Raw genomic sequence first — 23,345 nt, forward strand, 5'->3', positions numbered from 1 at the left:
TGTCTTTAAAACATATTATTTAAACGTTTTATTTTTTTGTCTCATGCATTTTTCATTGTAAGATGCCAAACATTTCTTTCTGTGTATCAAACAAACTAAAAAAATGTGTTTTGCATTATTTTTGGCTGTTAAGGGTCAGTCCTCATTTATTACTTCTTTGTGAAGAACTCGTTGCATTTCATGGTAACGCAGGCCACAAGGGTGGCATACTCTTGAAAGTCCACAACGCCATCAGCATTAGCGTCTAGGTTCTTAAATATCTTGTCCAGTGCTGCTTGATCTGTGCACTTCTGTTAACCAAAACATACAAAGAAAAGGTGGTTGATTTCTTTTTTCTTTTTAATGTTTTGCAGAATCTCTAAATCTGTCAGTATGAAATGAATTGCTTCTGTAATGTCTAAGAGCATATCTTACCGGAAACATGTCTTTCATCTCGTTGTTAAGCAGATCTTTTAGCTCTCCCTTGGAAAGAGTTAATTTGTCTCCCTCCTTGCCGGAGTATTTATGAAAGGTAGCGATGAGTATTCCCATTCCTTGCTGCAGCTGGGACATGATGACTTTTGGAAAGAAATATACTTATAATTATTGCCACAAGTTTTATTTTCTCACTGAACATGCATCCTAACAAGACAGAAGATGTGTAGACTCATCCTCTTTGTAGTAAATAAACATTAAATCACAGAGAACGAATAAAAATGCATGGAACATGAAGAATTAATTTTGCTCTACTGAACGTAATCTGTGGAACAAAATATGGAGGTGTTTATTATCTTTAGTGAACAGAGCTTTAGCATCTGCAGGTAGCCAAATAAACAAACCAGATTATTGCTGTTTTAAATACAGAGAGGGAGAATTTCTAACTATTTTAAAACAGCAACTAATTGGTTAAACAAATGTCACACACACACACACACACAGTGCTTCTTTCTGTGCTGTGATTGGATGAATCACCCAAAAAGAAGAAATATTTCATGAGGGAGGAGACATGGAATAATACAAAATAAAGGAGGATGGACTAAAGAGGAGTGGTAAAGTAAAACTGTTGGGTTAAACACAAGCAGATCATAGCCAACGCCCTAGATGTTCACTATAATTAAGACAATGGGTTATCTTACAGTAAAATAGCAGAATATCACTAAGCATGAAGATATTTGTGGGAGGTAATGTATATATGTGTATGTGTGTGTGTGTGTGTTTGTGTGAGAGAGGGAGGAGAGAGAGAGAGAGAGAGAGATGGGGAGGGGAGGAAAAAGCCTGCACATTAAATGATAACCTAAAAAGTATATATTCACAGAACATTAAAAATAAAAAGTCAGTTAGCAGTTAAAATGTACAATGGAAAATCACTAGCAGCATTGCAAAAAACAACAACAACAAAAGCCCTGAATTCAGTTCAGTTTAGGATCTCAAAATAAAAAACACTCCAAAATCTTTGAGCACACCTACAACAAATTTTTAAAAGTTTTCTCTACTCACCGTTAAGTTTGCACACAGAGCTTGACCAGCACAAATGAAAAGAGAGAAGGAGGAAGTGAGTCAAGGAAGGATGGACTGGCCAATATATGCAGTAGCTGACACCCTCTTTTTCCTCCCATAACCCAGCCATCCCACTGAACCCTGCCATTCTGCTCCTCCCCCTTTTCTGTCTCACTCTCCATATATGCCTGTAAAAGTGTCACATGACACCCTAATTACTTCACCAAGATGCTTTAACATAACTAGACTAATTTTTTCCCTTTCAGGCTACCATAGAAACTCTTAAAAAAGCCCAAACCAGTGGAGCAAATCTGGCCAGGTTTCATGGACAGATTAAACTTTGTGTATACAGTAAAGCTAAGTGTGTCCAGACAGAAGGCTACAATGTGTTCTTCAATAATGCAGAACTCGACCTCATGATTGGAAGAGCCACAAACAAATAGAAACACATATAGATTAAGCAGACTGAACTTAAATTTGGTCAATGGAAAAGCGCTAAGGTCAATCGATCAATTACTATAACCTATCAATTAATATAATATGTTATATTAGATATTATATTCATTAATATAATATAATACAATAATATAATATAATAATATAATTTAATAACATTAATAAACCAATTAGCCTCCTGGTGGTCTAGTGGCAGGATCCCGTGCTCTCATTGCTGCGGCCCGGGTTTGATTCCTGGGCAGGGAGCTAACCCAATTAACTCTCAGTCCCAAGACAGGATTAAATGGGAGGGTTGCGTTAGGAAGGTGTAAAACCAGTGCCAGTCGAAACATGCAGACCAAATGATCCACTGTGGCGACCCCAAATATGGAGCAGCTAAAAAACAACAACATAATATAAAGAATTACTATATGACAAATGACAGAACACTGGGTTTCCCGCAAATACCGCTACAACGCCAACACATCTTTGTGATGACCTTGTTTCCATTGTTCGTATGACCTTATTACCTGTTTCTACCATTTTTGCCTGCTTGTTTTTTCCCGTGTTGGAATTGTTAGCTTCACGGACTGCTCTTCTCTGCTTACTGAACTCTGTACCTGGTTTTAGACTCTGCTTCTGTCTACTGATTTAGATTTTTCTGCCTTGGTCTTTTCTATTAAAATGCATTGTTGCATTGCATATGAATCAGGATAGTTCACCTCCATTGGGTCCAGCAATACAACAACTTCAGAACATGGAGACACAACAAGGCCAAGCTATTGCTCCGTGACGTCTTTGAATACCCGGTGGGGGTGTGATGTTTCTGCCCCTCTCCCTTTTTTTCGTCTAAGGAGAAAAATGCAGAGTGGCCCACTCCGTCAATCATCAAAGACCTGCAACGGTTTCTAGGTTTTGTAAATTTCTACCGCCAATTTATTAGTGGTTACAGTTCAGTGGCTGCCCCACTTATGGTGCCGCCCCACTCAAAGGGAAGCCCTAGAAGCTACACTGGTCCGACATCGCCCAGCGATCATTCAACCAACCCAATAAAAAGTTCACCCCCCCCCCATGCCACCTCCGGTAAGATGCCACCTCGACTCCAACCGCCCATTCACTGTCGAGGTGTATGCCTCATGCTGTGGGATAGAAGCAGTGCTGTTGCAACTGTAACCGGGTTAATGATTACAAAGCAAGTTATGTGAACTTCACAAAACTTTTTGTTGTTTTGTATGTTTTATATTTATTGTATTTTGTCTGATAAGACGCGATGTACATAGTTATACCATAAGGAACCGTATATGCAGAGTTTGTATCAGGTAGGGCACATATTAGCGACACACATGATGCCTCGTGCTGCGCAGCGGCACATTAGATTTACTTTTGCTGCCAGCGAGGTTGGATGTGTCGTCTCTCGCTCTGCTAATGCGAGCACGGTTCATGTGCTAATTCATGAAAAAAAAAAACATTTAAATGTAAAGCTCTGATGTCATGAAGCTGACTGTTTATTTTATATTAATGTTTACCGTGACTTGTTTAGCTTATTAGTTTTCCGTTTTATTCGAGCAGAGAGAAGGGGAGAGACAGCTGTGATGTGCACAAATTTATATGTGCTCTGTGTTTCTGCAAGTATGTTATATGTTTATTTCATTATATATATTGGTAAATGTTAGAGGTGTATTAAACTGCATATGGGTTGTTGCTATGAAAAAGTGAGCATTCTGCAAAAGTAACCGCACATTGAATGTTTATTTGATATATTTAATTTATATTTTGGATGTGCAATTTAGCAAGTTTTGTACAATTTATATAATATAATGTATATATATATATATATATATATATATATAATACAATATATATAATGTCTGACACTTTCTATCTAAATATCCATCCTATAATATTTATGAATACAGTATAATATCTGTGCACAAATTTATATGTGCTCTGTGTTTCTGCAGAATAAAAAAAGGGGTATCAAGACCTTCCTTGTCAACATTGCTTCGTCATTGAAAAGAAAAAACAAAGAAAAAAACCCACACAACCAGATTAAAACCGCTACACAACATCACAAGGGAACAAGGGACGCTCCATCCGTGTGCCTTCTTTTCCTGAAAATTAACCCCCGCAGAGTCCAATTACAACGTTGGAAACAGAGAACTGCTATCCATTAAGGAAGCCCTGGAGGAATGGAAGAACTGGCTAGGAGGGCACAGGGAGCAAAAAGACTCGTCCCCAGTCAAGCACAATGGGTTCTATTCTTTCACAGTCACCTACCGACCTGGACCCAAAAAAAGGTAAGGCCTACACACTAATCCCGACCACTGATCACACTGCCATGACCCTGTCCATGTGGAACCCAACCTTGAACCCAACCCGGGCTCACGCCATTCTAGTGCTTCCTGGTTTACCAACTGGCACTAATCCCATGGTCAAGGGAGCCATCGGACGACCTGGTGGTGGATAACTTGTATCGCGGAGCAGGGAGATTTGGGAAAGCACCCACGTACGTCTTCAAAGATCAGTACACAGACAACGCACACAGACCAACCACAAACCCAGCCCTCACCACAGAATTCCACACAGCACACCCCGATTGACCTGCCCCCAGACTCCGGGGCTGACCAAGAAGAATGGAAGGGTATTCTGTTACATACACCGCCGAACCCCTCTCCTCTCCGCCAGAGGGAGCGTTAAAACGTTGTTGCACCACATATGGATCCTGCAGCTCCTACGTTACTTGCATATTTTAAATAAGATTGTGAAAATGGAAGAGCTGATTGTTAAGTACATCACTAGCTCTCAGGGAATGTTTCATGGAATAGAGAACATTGTTGATAAGCCGTATGAGTGGGCTATCATTTAAAAATGATCCCAAAATGCCTAAGATCAAAAAAGGTCAAATTGCCAATGCACTTCAAGCAGTTCTTGAAAATAACTAGAAAGACTCTAGATGCATTAAAGCCTGAAAATGAGCTACTCCAATCTAGATTCGATGACTGGCTAGTTTCTAAATGAAATTTCCAGGCTAGTGAATCTGGAAAGATGAAAAGTAGGAGATTGCACTTCTTAAAACTAACAATAGCGTGCTAAAGTCATCTGTGGAAACACTGTCCAATGAATTGAAGGAAGCAAAGACTGCTTGTCAATTTCTGACCAAAAAAGGCACAATTGAGAAAAACACCAGTAAGATATCTGGTGGCATATTGTGTAACCGAGTTCCAGAAATGACAGATTTGCATGACGATAGTGATAAAAATTGGGAAAGAGATTCTCAGTTAGTCAGCAGTCAGTACTCTGACTGTAAAGGTAGATTTCCCATGGCACCAATTCACACTACTACAACTATGCATGCTAGTGACTGAGGGGAGGAACCAATGACCTCTACTATAGTAAGAAGGTTTAATCCCAATGAGCTAGATGCTGTGCTCAAGAATATTGGGATTTTTGATCCTGTCCAACAAGACCCTTAAGATTTCTTAAAAATCTGGAGCAATATGCTGACATTTACAAATTTACAGATGGTGATGCATGCATAGTGTTAACTATGTGTTTGCCCAAGACTCTGTCTGGAGCCTTAAATCAGAAAGTCAAGACCAGAACTGCCAATAAGTTAGAAAGGAAACAGGCACTGCTTAAACTCAAAGGAGTGATGTCAGTTATTTAGGATAAAATATTTGATGTACACATGAGGAAAGGTGAGCACCTGATGGCATTTTCAGAGCGATTAGCGGTATTCAAAACTGGTAATCCTCAGTGGTATTACTCAGAATGATGTCAGTTTCAAATCTGCTTTGATTAACAAATGTGATCCACTCACTCGTTCTGCTGTAACAATGTCTGTGACCCATCTCTCTGAATATAATGACATCATTTCTAAAACGACACAGTTTTACAACAGCAGTGCTAACTTGAAGAGATCCAAGCCTATGTCAGCTGTAGGTGTTAAGAAGCTCTACAGGAATAGAGGCCTCAAGGCTTCCTGTAGAAATGAGGACCATGCTACTGGAGATAAAACGGGAAAGACCACCCCCTTGTAACCCTGTTAACCACCTAGTGTGCTATTTGTGTGGCTAGGAGAGACATATTTAGAAATAATGCAAATTTTCTTTTAAGAGAACAGGCCCAAAGATTGATTTAAATCAGTTACAAGCCACTGTAAACAGATTGAGTTCTAACAGAAGGAACTCTAGAATCTGTGTAACTCCTTGCCCGCTATTTATCGCCAAGCCACTCAGTAAATTTGGCATGGTCAGAAAAACAAGATGTCTCTTGGTCAGGATGTGCATCGTCACAAAGTTGAAATTAGTGATGAAGCCATGGTAAAGACTTACCATCCTGAGGGCCCATGGTCCACTAACTGGGGGGCGACCATGCAGAGATTCAATTTACAAGCTCTGCCACAAAACCAAATACCAACAACCTGTTAAGAGAGTCCCACAACAATCAATTAAAAACCATAAAAATCTGATGCCAGTCGTACAGGGCCAGTCGTACAGTCGTAAACGGGGGGGATAATTTCATTCTGTTTGCAAGTGTTTTTCAGATTCCCTAACAAAAAAATAAAAAATAAAGATGTGGTGATGAACTACGATGGCGAACCCTACCCCTAACCCACTGTGTGTGGTGACGAGACCCTATCCCAAAGCGCTAATCAATGACCTACAATTGATCCATGTTCCAGTCCTGGTGAAACTTACAGCATGGTCTCCAGACATGGATGAACAGTGCCCTGGAGAGAGTGTGACAGGAATGTAAAGGACTTCTGTACAACACCATTTCTGATGTATCACGGTGCTGTTGCAAAATGCTCACCAACAGACCACCTAACAGAACATCTTACAGTAAATCATCCCAAGGAAGCCTCTTTCAGTCATAAATAAATTGGAATTTGTGGAGAGGGTACTGGGAGTCACTGGGACTAGGAATATCGATTTGGATTAGTGCAGGAGAACTTCACTAGAACAAATTCAAGCTCAAGGCCCTAATAGGGTAGCTGGTTTTACAAAAAAAAGTATGATTGTAAATGATTACCTATTCAAGTTTAATTGAGATGTAACTTTTAAAACTGCTGTTTGTGTATGCATCTTCCTCATTTGTCAGTGCATTATGCTATGCTGTATGTGTTCCATATTGAAATGTCAGATTGCAGATACTTCAATAATCAGTGTAGGATGTTTTCATTGGCTGTGATGGTTCCTGAATGCCTCTGCTCCAAACCCAGGAAATATTTGTACATAGAAACAAATTTTAACAAGAAACCCTGTGATAAGTTTGCCTAGTGGAATGGAGCCAAAACCAGTGTGCATGAAGTGATGTCTCGATGATCGTTAAGATTCTCTGAGGGCCAAAGGAGGACAACCTACTGCAGGGCTTCACCGTCACTGGGCACCTGGCAGAGATGGGAGGTGTAATCTGTGTTAAGTAAGTGACGTGATGCTTTCGGGGTAAAAGCATCAAAGGGGGGACTGTAAGAAACTACAGACTGCCTCAACCCAGATTCCACTCCACAGTACACATCTGAAAGAGCTCATTCCCAAAAAGGCTTACATATCATGTAGAAATATCTTTAATTCAATTCAGTTTACCTGTATGGTATTTTTTCATTGGCTTAAAGCAGCGTTACCAAACATTTAGAACACTTAATCCAATCAATTATTAGTATGGGAGCGGCTGCAGGACATCAAGGACCATCACTGAACAAAGGGTATACGTGACCATTGATATAACAATACCAAGCCAAGGTATACGTGACCGTAATTACCATTTAAGGACATCCGGCTAGATGACAGTATCACCTGGCCATTTCGGTGATAATCAGTTCTTACACTAATTTACATTTAAAGTGAAACTCATTTAAATTACACATGGGAAACACTGTATAAAATGTTTGAGCAGGATTTGTCCTGCGTTCTTTTTGACTCAAAACCCAGAGTACTTTATGTATTTAGTCACTGCGACGCTGCAATAAACTTCTTCATTAAGATCTTTGACGCCCTCATTGTGTTATTTTTCTTACAACGAAATGGGAGAAGGATGGATTGAGTTAAAGAGGGATGGACCAGCCATTATATGCAGCAGCAGCTGACCCTCCACACCCTAATCTATGAATAAACTTACAAAACATTAAACCTGTAAAACAGCATTTTATTTACAGCATTTTAGCTGACGCCCTTTTATTGTGTTCATTTCACTATGTACTGCGTCAGCTATATGTGGTTGAAATGACAATAAAGCTTCTTGAATCTTGATTGTGTTTCTAAATTCAGTTGTAGCATTAGGCATAGAAATCTCTCCAGAGTACATGCATAAATCATGTTTTCTGTAGTGCTGCTGTTCATCCAACAAACTGGATTTCCAACTCCTCACATTCATTACATATTTATCTTTTACCATACTGTTTTCAGAACCTGTTTATTTTATCTACTCAGGGGTGTCCTATGTATTATCATTGTAATAAAGACGTGAACAAAAATGGAGTTCAAAAAAAAGTTTTTACACTACCACAGATTAACCTCCTAAACAATGTACAGTCCTGCACTCCTGGATGAGTTCCTTGAGTCCTTGCTAATTATAAAACTTTTGTTTTGAGTACCCAGACTAGATTGCAGATCCTTCATCAAGGCCTAGTGGAAAACCCCATTGTAGTGGTGGTTCAGCTTGGGCAGCTGTCTGTCAGGAGAGTTCTCGTCATGGACTGCTCGGCAGTTCCCTGCCAGTACACCAGAGGGCATGGGAGAGTTTGTGGCAGGGTTTCATTTATGTTATGTTCCCTTGTGCTTCTGTTTATGTTTTGTTTGCACATGTACTTGCCCCACCCGATCCTTCCTCCCTTACAAACAAATGCTCCCCAAATATAGAAAACCAATTAAATTGTGTTAAATTTACAGTAATATTTTGTAAGTATTAAAACTGCAATTGTAAAATACTAAAGCAAAAAAAACTGTTAATTTTACAATAAGAATACGTTTAAAAAAATCATATTTATTTGTAAAAATTTACTGACTACTGTAGTTTTAATAGAAAAAAAACTGTAATAAGGAAAGGAATACAATTCAGTTAAAAGGACAAAATTATAGCACTGAACTTGAACTTGAACTGAACTGAAACGATTAATCACATCCAAAGGTGTTACTTGTGTGTTACTGTGTATATTTATTAGGTACATATAAAGACACACAGTATATACTGTATACATACAGTATATATTTTGAAAATATTTACATGTATTTATACATATAAATACATTTAATATGTGAACACCACATATTTTTTGTAAGTATATACATATATGTGTGTATTTTTCCTTGCCACAGTCGTCTCAGTCACCTCAGGCTTGCTCACTTGGGATAACATCTCTGATTGTTTGTCTGTTTATATATTTGTTGTTTTCTTATGTTGTTTCTCATGTAAAACTGCTTTGAGACAATGCTCTTTGTTAAAAGCGCTATACAAATAAACTTGAATTGAATTGAATATTTATACAGCGGTGGCCAAAATAATTAGAACAGTAGTATTTTCAGCAGCTAAAATGGTTTTAAGTCAGTTATTTCTATCTTTTGCTGTAGTGTGTCAATAGGAAATATCAGTTGACATTTCCAAACATTCATTTTGCTATTAATTGTAATAATCCGGTGAGATTTTTGTTTGCACAAGGAGTCTGACAACAGCCACACAGAGATCTGATCATCATCCAGTCTGTCTGGAATGACATGAAGAAACAGAACAAACTGAGACAGACTAAATCCAGAAGAACTGTGGCAACGTTTCCAAGATGCTTCAAGAAACCCACCTGCAATACCAGAAAAACTATGCGCCAGTGCACCTAGGGTAAAAGCTTCTTTCAATTTATCAATTAATTGATAAAGAAAAACATTATTTTGGGCAGCATCCTCATTTTACAGCATTTTTACACAAGTGCCTAAAACATTTAACAGTACTTTAGCTTTGCAGGTAGGCCTTCTGAAGCATCTTGGAGAAGTTCTTCTGGATTTAGTCTGTCTCTTTCAGTCTGTTTCTTCATGTCATTCCAGACAGACTGGATAATCAGATCAGATCTCTATGTGGCACACTTGTGCAAACAAAAATCTCTGGATTATTACAATTAATGGCAAAATGAATGTTTGGAAATGTCAACTGATATTTCCTACTGACACAATACAGAAGAAAGATAGAATTTTTTTTTTGTTAATTTTGAATAAAAAAAGTGACAAAGTAATGATTAATTGCTTGAATTTAAAAATGTTTTTGCTGTTAATGAAGCTTTTTTTCATCAATACAATTAAGTGTTTTCTTATTTCCCAACCCATCAACCCAGAGAAGGGCACCAAAGTGGAGAAGACAAACACAGCCCGTCTTCATGTGAACCCAAGAGTCCTTACCTTGATTCAGGACTTTTCAGATCATGAGTGGTGTGATGTCTAAATATGGACTAAAGTCAGTAAGATTTCTGGCTTTTAATGAATGAATTCTCAGTTAAAAGGTTCGTTTCAGCTGCTATGCTCAGTCGATGTATTAAGTTACAGTGTATACAACTGTTATAGTTGCTATTGCCCTAGTATTTTCTGATTTCTTGTATCTCATGTACATTTGTTATACTAATTCCAAGGAAATGCAGTTATTCTTAGTTTTAATCCTAAAAAAACCCCTCTTATTTATTCTTCAACCATTTTAAGAGAGAAGTCCCTCCATCTTTTCTTTTTCATTTCCAGTAAGATAATCATTAATCTGTCACATGCTCTCTATTGTATTTTTTGTAAAGAAAGCACACGTTACAAATTTGTGTTGAGAACTGAGATTTTTTTGTCAGAAAATGCTTCAAAGGACAAATAATTATTGGATTTTTAAGTCTTTCTGTGCAGTAGCTCTTAATGCATATCTAGCTTTAGCTTTTCATTATTTCGAAGCCTAATCTGTGTACATTGGGCTATATTTTTCATATTTCTGGTCAAAGTCTATATGGTGGTGCAGTTTATATGAAGCTAAAATGAATGTTTGATCTGCCGGTTTAAGAACAGTTTCTGTTTTCACTTCAGTTTTACAGTTAATATTTATTTGCAGTGAAACCTTACATTTTAAGTGATGTTTTTTTTTTTTTTTTTTTACATAATTGTTCTGTAAATTACACTACATTAAATTGTAAAGATGTTTACATTTTTAATGTAATTTTTACAGAATTATTCTGGCAACCACAGCTGCCAAAATTATTTTGTAAAAACAACAGAATTTTTTTTACAGTGCACTTTCAAGTCTTAATTTAATTAATTATTTTAATTATTAATAATTAATAATTAATTAATAATTAATTTATTAATTAATTTAACAGGCTTAATTTTTGGAAATTATTATTATATACCAATATATTGATTTATGTCCATCAGTGGTGCAGTTTCACCATCTCTCACATATATTACCTTCAAATGTTTTATTTAAAATATTATTTGCTGTTCTTCTATTTTCTACCTCTGGAAATACAAACACAACAAACACAAATTTAATCAAAACAGTCTGTCTTTAAAACGTATTAAAATAGTTTATTTCAAATATTTTTGTTTTTTTTGCCTCATGCATTTATCAATGTAAGATGCCAAACATTTTTTTCTGTGTATCAAACAAACAAAAAAAATATAGACAATTGATATGTGTGTTTTGCATTATTTTTGGCTGTTAAGGGTCAGTCCCCATTTATTACTTCTTTGTGAAGAACTCATTGCACATCATGGTAATGCAGGCCACAAGGGTGACATACTCTTGAAAGTCCACAACGCCATCAGCATTAGCGTCTAGGTCCTTAAATATCTTGTCCAGTGCTGCTTTATCTGAGCTTTTCTGTCAATTAAAACATACAAAGAAACAGTGGTTGATTTCTTTTTTTAATACATTAATGTTGTGCAGAATCTCTAAATCTGTCAATATATAATGCTTCTGTAATGTCTAAGAGCATATCTTACCCCGAAGATGTCACCCAACTCGTCGGTAAGCAGATCTTTTAGCTCTCCCTTGGAAAGAGTTAATTTGTCTCCCTCCTTGCCGGAGTACTTATGAAAGGTAGCGATGAGTATTCCCATTCCTTGCTGCAGCTGAGTAAGATGGGACATGATGACTTTTGGAAAGAAATATACTTTAATTATTGCCAGTTATATTTTCTCACTGAACATGCATCCTACAAAGACACAAGATGTGTAGGCAGATGATGAATAAAAGATGCCTGGAACATAAAGAATTAATTTTGCTCTACTGAACATAATCTGTGGAACAACATATGAAGGTGTTTATTATCTTTAATGAACAGACAGCACACACACACATACATATACAGGAGTTATCAGAATGAACTTGTAATGTTGGCTTCAGTTTGTTTTTCCAAGGGACTCTATCTAAATATTGTCTATTCTATGTTTGTTTTACTTTTATGTTATATGTTTGGTTCAAGAGGTTTTTTATTTGGCACATGTATAATTAAAAAAAATAAATGAACAGAGCTTTAGCATCTGCAGGTAGCCAAATAAATGAATTAGATTATGGCTGCTTCAAATACAGAGAATTTATAATTATTTCAAAACAGCAACTAATTGGTTAAACAAATGTCTAACAACCGATAACAACTGGTCCTTTGAGTAAAGGAGGTGCTGAGTACATACCTCCTAACCACACACACACACACACACACACACACACACCAATACACAGTGTGCCACGCCTAGCTTTGGTCTGAGGGACGTCAGAAAGTGTTTCCTTCTGTGCTGTGATTGGATGAATCACCCAAAAAGAAGAAATATTCCATGAGGGAGGAGACATGGAATAATACAAAAAAAATAAAGGAGGACGGACTAAAGAGGAGTGGTAAAGTTGGGTTAAACACAAGCGGATCATGGCCAACGCCCTAGATGTTCACTATAATTAACAAACAATGTGGAGTAAAGAAAGCTGACTGTGGCCAATGTTCGACAAAGCCAAATATTTCTCTGCCTAACATCCTCAAGTGCAAGTAACCTCTTTTTTTCTCCTTCATCTAGTTCTGTTCTTGACCTAAAATCTTTTGCAGAGAGTTCACATCTTAATATCAAAACCCTGCAAACTCTGTGAATCACCTGCCATATCTTACAGTTTTCCAGTAAAATAGCACTAAGTGTGAAGCTGTTTGTGTGTGTGTGTGAGAGAGAGACAGAGAGAGAGAGAGAGAGAGAGAGAGAGAGAGAGAGAGAGAGAGAGCGAGAGAGAGAGAGAGAGAGAGCGAGAGAGAGAGAGAGAGAGATATTTAGGATCTCAAAACAAAACCACTCTCCAAAATCTTTCCTTGAGCACATCCACAACTATTTATTTTTTTAAAAAGTTTTCTCTACTCACCGTTTAGTTTGCACACAGAGCTTGACTAGCACAAATGAAAAGGCAGAAGGGGGAAGTGAGTCAAGGAGGGATGGACTGGCCAATATATGCAGTAGCTGACACCCTTTGCCCCATCCTCTTTTTCCTCCCATAACCCCAGCCATCCCACAGCCCCGTCATTATTCTCCTCCCCCTTTTCTCTCTCCCTCTCGATGTATGCCTGTAAAAGTGTCACAGGTTTACAATAATATTACTTATTACTTCACCAAGATGCAATAACATCACTTTAGCTCCTATATCTTAGTTTGCCATGCAGCACTTACTTTTTTCCTCTTCAGACTACCACAGAAACTCTGTTTGTCAGGAATAAAAATGGGCATAACAGCTCTTGCTTTATGTAAACTTTCCAAAGCAGGTTCTTATTTAATTAAATTACCAAAAATTATTCCATCTGTAGACATGTAAAATACCTGAACTGTAAGTTACCCAGTGGAGCAAGTCTGGCCAGGTTTCATGAATAGATTAAACTTTGTGTATACAGTAAAGCTAGGTGTGTCCAGACAGAAGGCTCCAGTGTGTTCTGCAATAATGCAGAACTCAGCCTTGTGATTGGAAGAGCCACAAACAAATAGAAAGACATATAGATTATGCAGACTGAACGTAAATTTTGATCAGTGGAAAACAATTTTACTTTTTTGCAATCTTCAGGTGTGCAGCAACGTTCTTTTTAGTAAGCAGCAGCTTCCTTTGTGGTGACCTACCAAAGACACCCTGTTTGTTTAATGTTTTACCTACTGTAGGCTCATGTATACAGATGTTAGCCAGTTCCAATGATGCCTTTAAACCTTTGGCTGTCACTCAGGGTTGTTTCTATACCTCATTCATGAATCTTCGTTGTGCTCTTAGGGTCATTTTGACTGGGCACCCACTTCTTGGTTGAGTAGCCACAGTCCCAATTGTGCATGAACCATGTTTTCTGCAGTGCCACTGTTCATCCAACAAACTGGATTTCCAACTCCTCACATAAATCAAGAATTTAACTTTTAGCATACTGTTTTCAGAACCGGTTTATTTGATCTACTCTGGTCTGCCAGCATGCAAAGTCAGAGAGCACAATCAACCATTGATCCATTTCCTTGTTTTATTTAAGGAATCTGGGATTGTCCAAGATAGTAAATGAGACAGGAATTCTCACAGTCAATACACTGGCATAACTGAAAAAGGCTCACATGTCCAAAAGTTCTGTCACCATAGCCTCTATATTCAGTGTGCAAACTGTGAGCCTTTGTTATCCAAGTTTCTGCCTTGCCTGTATTTTAATCCTGAGATTACCTGTCTCATAATCATTAATTATTATCTATCTATCTAGCTATCTATCTATCTCTCGCTATATATATATATATATATATATATATATATATATATATATATATATATATATATAGCAGTGGTGGGCCATCAGGGCCTTCTCTGCTGGCCCAAACAGCAGTGATCTAAATCACTGACTTGCATGTTAATATGTTAATATATATATTTAATATATTTTTCCATAAATGTGTATTCAATTATTCCCAATAGTCTATTCTCTACATTTCATAGCTTTTCTCTCAGAATTAATAGTGCAGGCGCCCGGAGCTTAAAATAAGTGGCAATGAAATTGTTACTTTAACCAGGTAACAGAGTAACTTAATCAGATTTCGAGTTTCGTCACTGCGGCTATCTAGCAGGCATACGATTACGTCAGCAATTTCCCGTCCTTTGATTGGATAATTGGAGTAGTCAGAGGCAGCGAACCGCACAGACTAAATATGTATATATATATATATATATATATATATTAACTCACAATGGCTGACAGAGGAGAAGAAATCAATTTGGTCGCAGACATCCTTACAAATGCATTTTCAAGGCGAACTTTATAGTATAATACAATAATACAATAATAGTATTGTAGTATAGTAGTAATAGTATAGTAGTAATACTATAATAGTATAGTAGTAATAATATAATAGTATAGTAGTAATACTATTTTTAAAAAAAATAGTTTTTCAAAATAGTAAGCTTTTTCAAGAACCATTTATACTTTTTCTTTTTTTTCTGGGTTTTCAGTTTGCCTTTATTCCAGATCCCCAGGATGGGCTGTAGGTTGTTGTTGTTGTTTTTTTTGCTGCAGTGAAAGGAAACTTGTGAGACTGAATTGTGTTCTTTTTTTTTTTTTGCTATATGTAATGTAATTTTATTCATGTTCGCTACAAGAGCCTGTGACACAACGCACTGTTATACAGTGTTTCTATATTCACTGCATCTCATTTCGGATGCTGCGTCCTCCGGAGATTGCAGTTTTCTGCATACAGCATCAAGGATGTCTTTTTTGAGAAAGTAACTGTAATAAAATTGAGGTGTGAAATACTGTAACCTAATTTCTTTTTTACTTTGCTATTTAGCGGTTGATTAGTATCTATTGCCGTGGCGTCATAATGATGCTATAGAGGTGGATTAATTCAGGAAGGACACCAGTGAAGGCCTAGGTGTGAAATGCATGGCCTGCCACTGATATATAGTGTATACATATACAGTATATACATATATATAAATATATTATAAATATATATATATTCTTAATCTCATGTAAACCTTTTGGGTGATTACTTATAAAATGATAAATATTCAGGAAACTGTTAATCTTTTATTATCATTTGTTGTCATTTTTTTCCTTTTTTGTCATGGTATGTAGTGTCTGTGCACTGCACTGTGAACTTTTTTTAAGCTGCATGTAAGGCCTCAGTGTTCATCTGTTTATATTGATAATTGAGTGCAGTGCAGTATATGGTATAGAACATATACTTTAGAACACAAATATTTTACTGCTATAGGCTACTTTATATACACTATATTGCCAAAAGTATTCACTCACCTGCCTTGACTCGCATATGAACTTAAGTGACATCCCATTCCTAATCCATAGGGTTATGGAATATGACGTCAGTCCACCCTTTGCAGCTATAACAGCTTCAACTCTTCTGGGAAGGCTGTCCACAAGGTTTAGGAGTGTGTTTAAGGGAATTTTTGACCATTCTTCCAGAAGCGCATTTGTGAGGTCACACACTGATGTTGGACGAGAAGGCCTGGCTCTCAGTCTCCGCTCTAATTCATCCCAAAGGTGTTCTATCGGGTTGAGGTCAGGACTCTGTGCAGGCCAGTCAAGTTCATCCACACCAGACTCTGTCATCCATGTCTTTATGGACCTTGCTTTGTGCACTGGTGCACAGTCATGTTGGAAGAGGAAGGGGCCAGCTCCAAACTGTTCCCACAAAGTTGGGAGCATGGAATTGTCCAAAATGTCTTGGTATGCTGAAGCATTCAGAGTTCCTTTCACTGGAACTAAGGGGCCAAGCCCAGCTCCTGAAAAACAACCCCACACCATAATCCCCCCTCCACCAAACTTTAAACTTGGCACAATGCAGTCAGACAAGTACCGTTCTCCTGGCAACCGCCAAACCCAGACTCGTCCATCAGATTGCCAGATGGAGAAGCGCGATTCGTCACTCCAGAGAACGCGTCTCCACTGCTCTAGAGTCCAGTGGCGGCGTGCTTTACACCACTGCATCCGACGCTTTGCATTGCACTTGGTGATGTATGGCTTGGATGCAGCTGCTCGGCCATGGAAACCCATTCCATGAAGCTCTCTGCGCACTGTTCTTGAGCTAATCTGAAGGCCACATGAAGTTTGGAGGTCTGTAGCGATTGACTCTGCAGGAAGTTGGCGACCTCTTCGCACTATGTGCCTCAGCATCCGCTGACCCCGCTCCGTCAGTTTACGTGGCCTACCACTTCGTGGCTGAGTTGCTGTCGTTCCCAAACACTTCCACGTTCTTATAATACAGCTGACAGTTGACTGTGGAATATTTAGGAGCGAGGAAATTTCACGACTGGATTTGTTGCACAGGTGGCATCCTATCACAGTTCCACGCTGGAATTCACTGAGCTCCTGAGAGCGACCCATTCTTTCACAAATGTTTGTAAAAACAGTCTGCATGCCTAGGTGCTTGATTTTATACACCTGTGGCCATGGAAGTGATTGGAACAGCTGATTCTGATTATTTGGATGGGTGAGCGAATACTTTTGGCAATATAGTGTATATTTCAAACGTCTAATAGCCATACATGTTCTTGCTTATTTGGGCAACTATGCCCTTGATTTGCTGTTCTTCTATTTGCTACCTCAGCAAAACCCAGCAAACAAACATTTAATCCACACACAAAATCACCAACAATCTTTAAAACATATTAAGTTTATTTCAAATGTTTTTTTGCGTCATGCATTTATAATTGTAAGATGCCAAACATTTCTTTCTGTGTATTAAACAACTAGTATATATTATTGGTATGTGCGTTGTGTACTGTTTGCATTGCCCATTTATTTCTTCTTTGAAAACTTTTTATTGCACGTCATGGTAATGGTGGTCAACATGGTGATAAACTCCTGGAAATCCACTTGACCATCCTTATTAGAATCTAGGTCCTTCAATAATTTATTCAGTATTTCTGGATCATTGCATTGCTGTTATCCAAAACATACAAAGAAATAGTCTTTGGTTAGTGGCCTACCTAAATGTCTTTGACATTTATATTGTGCAGAATTTCTAAATATGTCAATATAAAAGCTAATCATTTCTGTAAGGTCTAAGAGCTTATCTTACCCCAAAGTATTCTCCCAGCTCTTTGGTGAGCAGTTCTTTTAGCTCTGTCTTGGAAAGAGTTGATTTCTGTTGATCAGTGCCAGCGTATTTAAAAAAGATATCCATGATCAAATCCATTCCTTTCAACAGATTGGACATGATGACTGAAAGTAAAGATTATATTAAAAAAATGTTTATATAACTTATTATTGCCACAAGTTTTATTTTCTTACTGAACATGCATCCTATAAAGGCAGAAGACATGTGAAGCCTCATCTTATTTTTAGTAAATAAACAAAAATACACAGGGAAATTAGCTTTGGCCAAAGGAAAGTAAGAAAGTGCTTCCAAATATCTGCCTGGAATCCACCATTCCTCTGCTTCTGTTCTGAGAACTGTGAGTAAGAATTATATACTCATAGAACATTAAAAACCTGTTAGTTAGTGACTTAGCAGCAATAATATTTACAATGAAAAGATCACACCCACAACAAATTCTTTCAGCTTTTCTTTACTCACCTTTAGGTTTGCACAGAGAGCTAGACTAGCAAAAACGAAGAGGAAAAAGAAAGAATTGAGTAAAAGGGGATGGACCGGCCATTATATGCAGCAGCAGCAGCTGACCCTCCACACCCTAATCTGTCAGCTAACTTACAAAACTTTCAAACCTGTCAAACAGCATTTACAATTTACAGTTTCATTTACAGCATTTTAGCTGATGACCTTTTACCGTGTTCTATGTTACATATCAACTTCTAATACATGATTAGTTGCAGGCCACTTAGTTGCAGCATCAGTTGCAAGCTGCTTAAATGTGAAGTATTCCTAAGAAAAAACAGATGGAAAAGAAAAAAAACTGCTATAAAGCCACAGTGCATAGACATTATTCTGACTGCACACAGGGTCAGTGTGAAGTGCACCTATGAACATAGTTAATGCTATTGTCTTCATGTCAACTTTAATTATATCAAGTATATCAAGCTGGTGGTCATCCAGAGCAGAAACACAGAAAAAAGTAGAGAGTGGCATGAAGGGAAGCTTTAATTGCATAGCACTTTCAGCATCCAGGAAATTTTCTGCCACCCCTGAGTCTAGGAGTGCTCCAACATGATCCAAACACCAAGCAACGCTTAGAGGTAATGGGAATTTGCAATTTTCTGTGACAGGAATAAATACATAGCTCATCTGAACTGGATTGTGTTTCTGAATTCAATTGGAGCATTAGGCACAGAAATGTACCATCTCTCCAGAATACATGCATAAACCATGTTTTCTGTAGTGCTGCTGTTCATCTAACAAACTGGATTTCCAACTCCTCACATTCTTTACATATTTATCTTATCTTATTTTATATTTAGCATACTGTTTTCAGAACCGGTTTATTTTATCTACTCTGGTCTGCCAGCATGCAAAGTGGTTGATTGAGAGCACAATCAACCATTGATCCATTTCCTTGTTTTATTTAATGAATGTGGGATTGTCCAAGGTTGTAAATGGGACAGGAATTCTCACAGTCAGTACACTCACATAAACTGGAAAATACAGAATTCATACACTGGCATTTACCTTATCCAGAGCAACCAACATTTATCTCTTACATTCCTCTGAGGGCTTGTTCAGTGGCCCAACAGTGGTGGTTTGGAGGCCAAGGGATTTGAACCCACAGCCTTACAATCAGTAGTTCAACACCTTAACCACTGCTCTACCACTGAATGTTGAGCTACCACTCATTATTATTTAGTTAGCTTATATATTTACATGCACAAATGTTCCAACAAATTTCATCTGCAGTGGATAAAATGCTAAGGGGCTGTATCAACAGATCGATGTTTCAAACATTCATCTTCCTGATTCCACCATGTTCCAATGGAAGTAAATCACTTCAAGGCAAAAAAAGCACTGTTCCAGACCGTGCCTTGCCACAATGTTATCTTGAAACTGGAAACTGGAAACACAACCTACATCTTTTTTTGTTGAGTCAAGCTGTTTTGACTCCAGATGACAGGGTTGTCATATGTATTATCGCTGTAATAAAGAAGTGAACAAAAATGGATCTCCTCAAAGAGTTCCTACACTACCAAAGACTAACCTCATTGACAATGTACAGTGCTGTACTCCTGGATGACTGCCTAGATTCCTTGCTAATTATAAAACTTTCGTATTGAGTACCCAGACTGGATTGCAGATCCTTCATCAAGGCCTAGTGGAAAACCCCATTGTAGTGGTGGTTCAGCTTGGGCAGCTGTCTGTATTCAGTCTATATTCAGTGTGTAAACTGTGAGCCTTTGTTATCCAAGTTTCTGGCTTGCCTGTATTTTAATATATATATATATATATATATATGTATATATATATATATATATATATATATATATATATATATATATATATATATGTATATATATATATATGTATATATATATATATATACATACTATATATATATATATATATATATATATATGTATATCTAATATGTATATATACAATATATATATATATATTTTATTCTTAATCTCATGTAACCTTTTGCATGATTACATATTGTGTGATAAAATAACATTTTTAATATTAGGGAAATTGATCATTTTGTATTATTATTTGTTGTCATATTTTTCTTTTTTTGTATCGTTATGTAGTGTCTGTATAGTGCGCTGTGTACATTTTTTTATCAAAAGCAGGGTGCAGGCTGCATGTAGGGCTTCAGTGTTCATCTGTTTATATTGATAAATGAATAAGGTGCAGTACATGGTATGGTACATATACTGTAGAAAGACCATATTTTACTGCTCTTAGGCTACTTTATATATCTTTCAAACGTCTAATAGCCATACATGTTCTTGCTTATTTGGGCAACCTTGACTATATATCTATATTTGCTTATGTATTATTACTTTTAAGAAGTATTTATTTTAAAATGTTTTATCCAGTGCAGCTACCTGGGGTCTGATCTTTGATCCACTTTACAATCTACACTCTGCAGGCCTCATTTTTGGAAATTATTATTACAAACCAATATATTGATTTATGTCCATCAGTGGAGCAGTTTCGGCGTCTCTCAGTGATTATGTTCAAATGTTTTATTTAAAATATGCCCTTGATTTGCTGTTCTTCTGTTTGCTACCTCTGGAAATACAAACACAACAAACAAACAACATCCACACACATTTTAAACAAGATCACCATCAATCTTTAAAACATATTAAGTTTATTTCAAATGTTTTTTTTTTGCCTCATGCATTTATCATTGTAAGATGCCAAACATGTCTTTCTGTGTATTAAACAACCAATATATGTATATATTATTGGTGTGTGTGTTATGTACTGTTTGCATTGCCCATTTATTTCTTCACAGCCTGTGTAAGCACGTCATTGTACAGTACGGTAATGTAGGTCACCACGGTGATAAACTCTTGGAAATCTACTTGATGGTCCATATTATGATCGAGGCCCTTCATTTCATTGCACTTCATGCAGTTTTGCTGGATCGCTGCATTGCTGTTATCCAAAACATAGTCTTTGATTAGACTTTGACAGTAATATTGTGCAGAATTTCTAAATATGTCGATATAAAAGCTTAAAAATCTTTTCTGTAAGGTCTAAGAGCTTATCTTACCCCCAAAGTATTGTCCCAGCTATGTGGTGAGCAGATTTTTTAGCTCTGTCTTGGAAAGAGTTAATAGAACCACCGAAAAATTAGCTTTGGCCTAAGGAGACTAACAAAGTGCTTCCAAATATTTATCTGCTTAGCATCCTCAATTTCTCTGCTTCTGTTCTCACATTTCACACTCATAACCCTGCAAACTCTAAGTAAAGCAAATGCCAGACCTTTCAGTGGAATAGCACTAAGAGTGAGAACTATATTTTCATGGAGAATTAAAAACCTGTTAATAAGTCAGTTAGCAGCAATAATATTTACAATGTAAAATCACTAGCAGCAAAAAAAAGAAAAAAGAATTCATTAAGACTACAATCTGCAATACCTTTACTTGAGCTAGACCAGCAAAAACGAAGAGGGAGAAGGATGAACTCAAAGCGGAATGGATCAGCCATTATATGCAGCAGCAGCTGACCTAACATACCTCAAACTGTCAATTAACTAATTAACTTACAAAACATCAAACCTGTCAAACAGCATTTTATTTACAGCATTTTAGCTGACACTCACACAAATGTGAAGTATCACTAAGAAAAAACAGATGGAAAAAGAAAAAAAAGCCTATAAAGTCACATTGCATGCATGTTATTTTGACTCTCTCTCTCTCTCTCTCACACACACACACACACACACATGCCTGATGATTCAGCTTGAGCTCTCTCATGACTATCTTGGCAACAGAGAGACTACTATGTTTCTATGATACTGGTGTTTGTTGTTTGACATGACAACACAAATTTATCACTGGATAAAAGTAGCATAAGGCAAGAGGAAGTGAGATTGAACAGAGTGAGAGAGCATGTGTGTTTATATACAAGAAAATAGTGGGCCCAGTAATGGACAAAAAAAGCAAGATGGGTGTTTGCGTGGGAAAGAGAGTGAGAAGGACAAACTGAGAGACAAACTGAAGGAATGGTTCTTTAGAATTGTGGTTTAATGATGCAGAAGAGATTGACAGCGAGAACCTGAATTACATGTTAAGCTGTGATTATGATAGAAAATAAAAGGGTAGAGCAAAAAAGGGTTAGTTGAAAAAAGAAAAAAAAAGTTAGTAGGGAGGAGCAGTGGGAAAAGAGGAGGGTGTATCCTCATGTAACCTACCTCAACCACCCAAAAAAACCCTCCCCCCTCCCTATCCTCCCCCCAGCCCCCCCTCCCCCTCCCCCCCTCCCCCTTCCTTACATAACACAGAAATGAATCACTGGATCAGAATTTGACTCTAATTTGTGGCACAACCGAGCTTTGTGTAAGCTTGCACGTATTGGAAAGACACTGTGCCTTGTGCAGATTCAAATGACAGCAGAATTTACATTTTCTTTGGTTAAAATGCATTTGAAATTTCAAGAGTGTGCACACAATAAAACACATAAACATACATGTTGCACAGTCTGCTCCCGTTTACATACAAAAAGGACTTATGCACATCTGCACTTTAAACCTACTGTGAACTTGTTGTTTTTATATTTTATATTTCGTATTTTTATATTTTATCCTTGTCTTTTGTTCTGGCCTTATTCCCTTTCCTTTTCCTTTTTCAAGGGTCAAAACAGCCGTGTAAGCATTTCACTGCATATCATATTGTGTACCATTATGTATGTGACAAATAAAATTTGAATTTGATTTGAATTTGATTAGATTTTCATAGAACAACACTTCTCATAGCAAGTATAAGCCAGATTACATTTACTGAAACAGTCCCAGCCAATTACGTCTTCTTAATGCCACTCTGTCAGCAAGTTGGCTGAGAACATGTAGGGGCATGGCTTCCCAGC

General features: G+C 37.3%; 2 protein-coding genes and 1 long non-coding RNA gene across 4 annotated transcripts; all 3 read right to left on the reverse strand.

Annotated features, from left to right (window-relative positions):
• LOC131351032 (ictacalcin-like) lies at positions 1-18,505 on the reverse strand. Of its 2 annotated transcripts, none has more exons than XM_058386136.1 (3): positions 18,435-18,505; positions 415-557; positions 1-290 (listed from the first exon to the last, which is right to left on the reverse strand). In XM_058386136.1, the coding sequence occupies exons 2-3, from the start codon at positions 550-552 to the stop codon at positions 150-152; spliced, it is 279 nt and encodes a 92-aa protein (XP_058242119.1). In that variant the 5' UTR covers positions 553-557; positions 18,435-18,505; the 3' UTR covers positions 1-149. The 2 variants fall into 2 exon arrangements, with proteins under 2 accessions (XP_058242119.1, XP_058242113.1); XM_058386130.1 differs by lacking the exon at positions 18,435-18,505 and adding an exon at positions 1,477-1,620.
• Positions 11,420-13,402, reverse strand: LOC131351039 (ictacalcin-like). Its single transcript, XM_058386151.1, has 3 exons — positions 13,258-13,402; positions 11,862-12,013; positions 11,420-11,739 (listed from the first exon to the last, which is right to left on the reverse strand). Exons 2-3 carry the CDS (start codon positions 12,006-12,008, stop codon positions 11,599-11,601), a joined length of 288 nt encoding a protein of 95 aa, XP_058242134.1. The 5' UTR covers positions 12,009-12,013; positions 13,258-13,402; the 3' UTR covers positions 11,420-11,598.
• Positions 18,506-20,859: 2,354 nt separating the features above from the next.
• On the reverse strand, positions 20,860-22,052 carry LOC131360820 (uncharacterized). The gene is made up of 3 exons (XR_009205918.1): positions 21,899-22,052; positions 21,532-21,580; positions 20,860-21,413 (listed from the first exon to the last, which is right to left on the reverse strand). It is a non-coding gene; the product is annotated as an uncharacterized LOC131360820 (long non-coding RNA).
• Positions 22,053-23,345: the final 1,293 nt, after the last annotated feature.

This window comes from Hemibagrus wyckioides, linkage group LG01, assembly GCF_019097595.1.
Source record: "Hemibagrus wyckioides isolate EC202008001 linkage group LG01, SWU_Hwy_1.0, whole genome shotgun sequence".
NCBI lineage: Eukaryota > Metazoa > Chordata > Actinopteri > Siluriformes > Bagridae > Hemibagrus > Hemibagrus wyckioides.

Bases quoted from the DNA above. Each gene is read 5' to 3' on its own strand.
- LOC131351039 (XM_058386151.1), bottom strand. From the start codon at position 12,008: ATGTCCCATCTTACTCAGCTGCAGCAAGGAATGGGAATACTCATCGCT. The intron at 11,740-11,861 runs GTAAGATATGCT...TTTAATTGACAG, and splicing joins AGTTGGGTGACATCTTCGGG to AAAAGCTCAGATAAAGCAGC.
- LOC131351032 (XM_058386130.1), bottom strand. From the start codon at position 1,606: ATGGCTGGGTTATGGGAGGAAAAAGAGGGTGTCAGCTACTGCATATAT. The intron at 558-1,476 runs GTGAGTAGAGAA...TCTTTCCAAAAG, and splicing joins CTCTGTGTGCAAACTTAACG to TCATCATGTCCCAGCTGCAG. The intron at 291-414 runs GTAAGATATGCT...TTTGGTTAACAG, and splicing joins AGATGAAAGACATGTTTCCG to AAGTGCACAGATCAAGCAGC.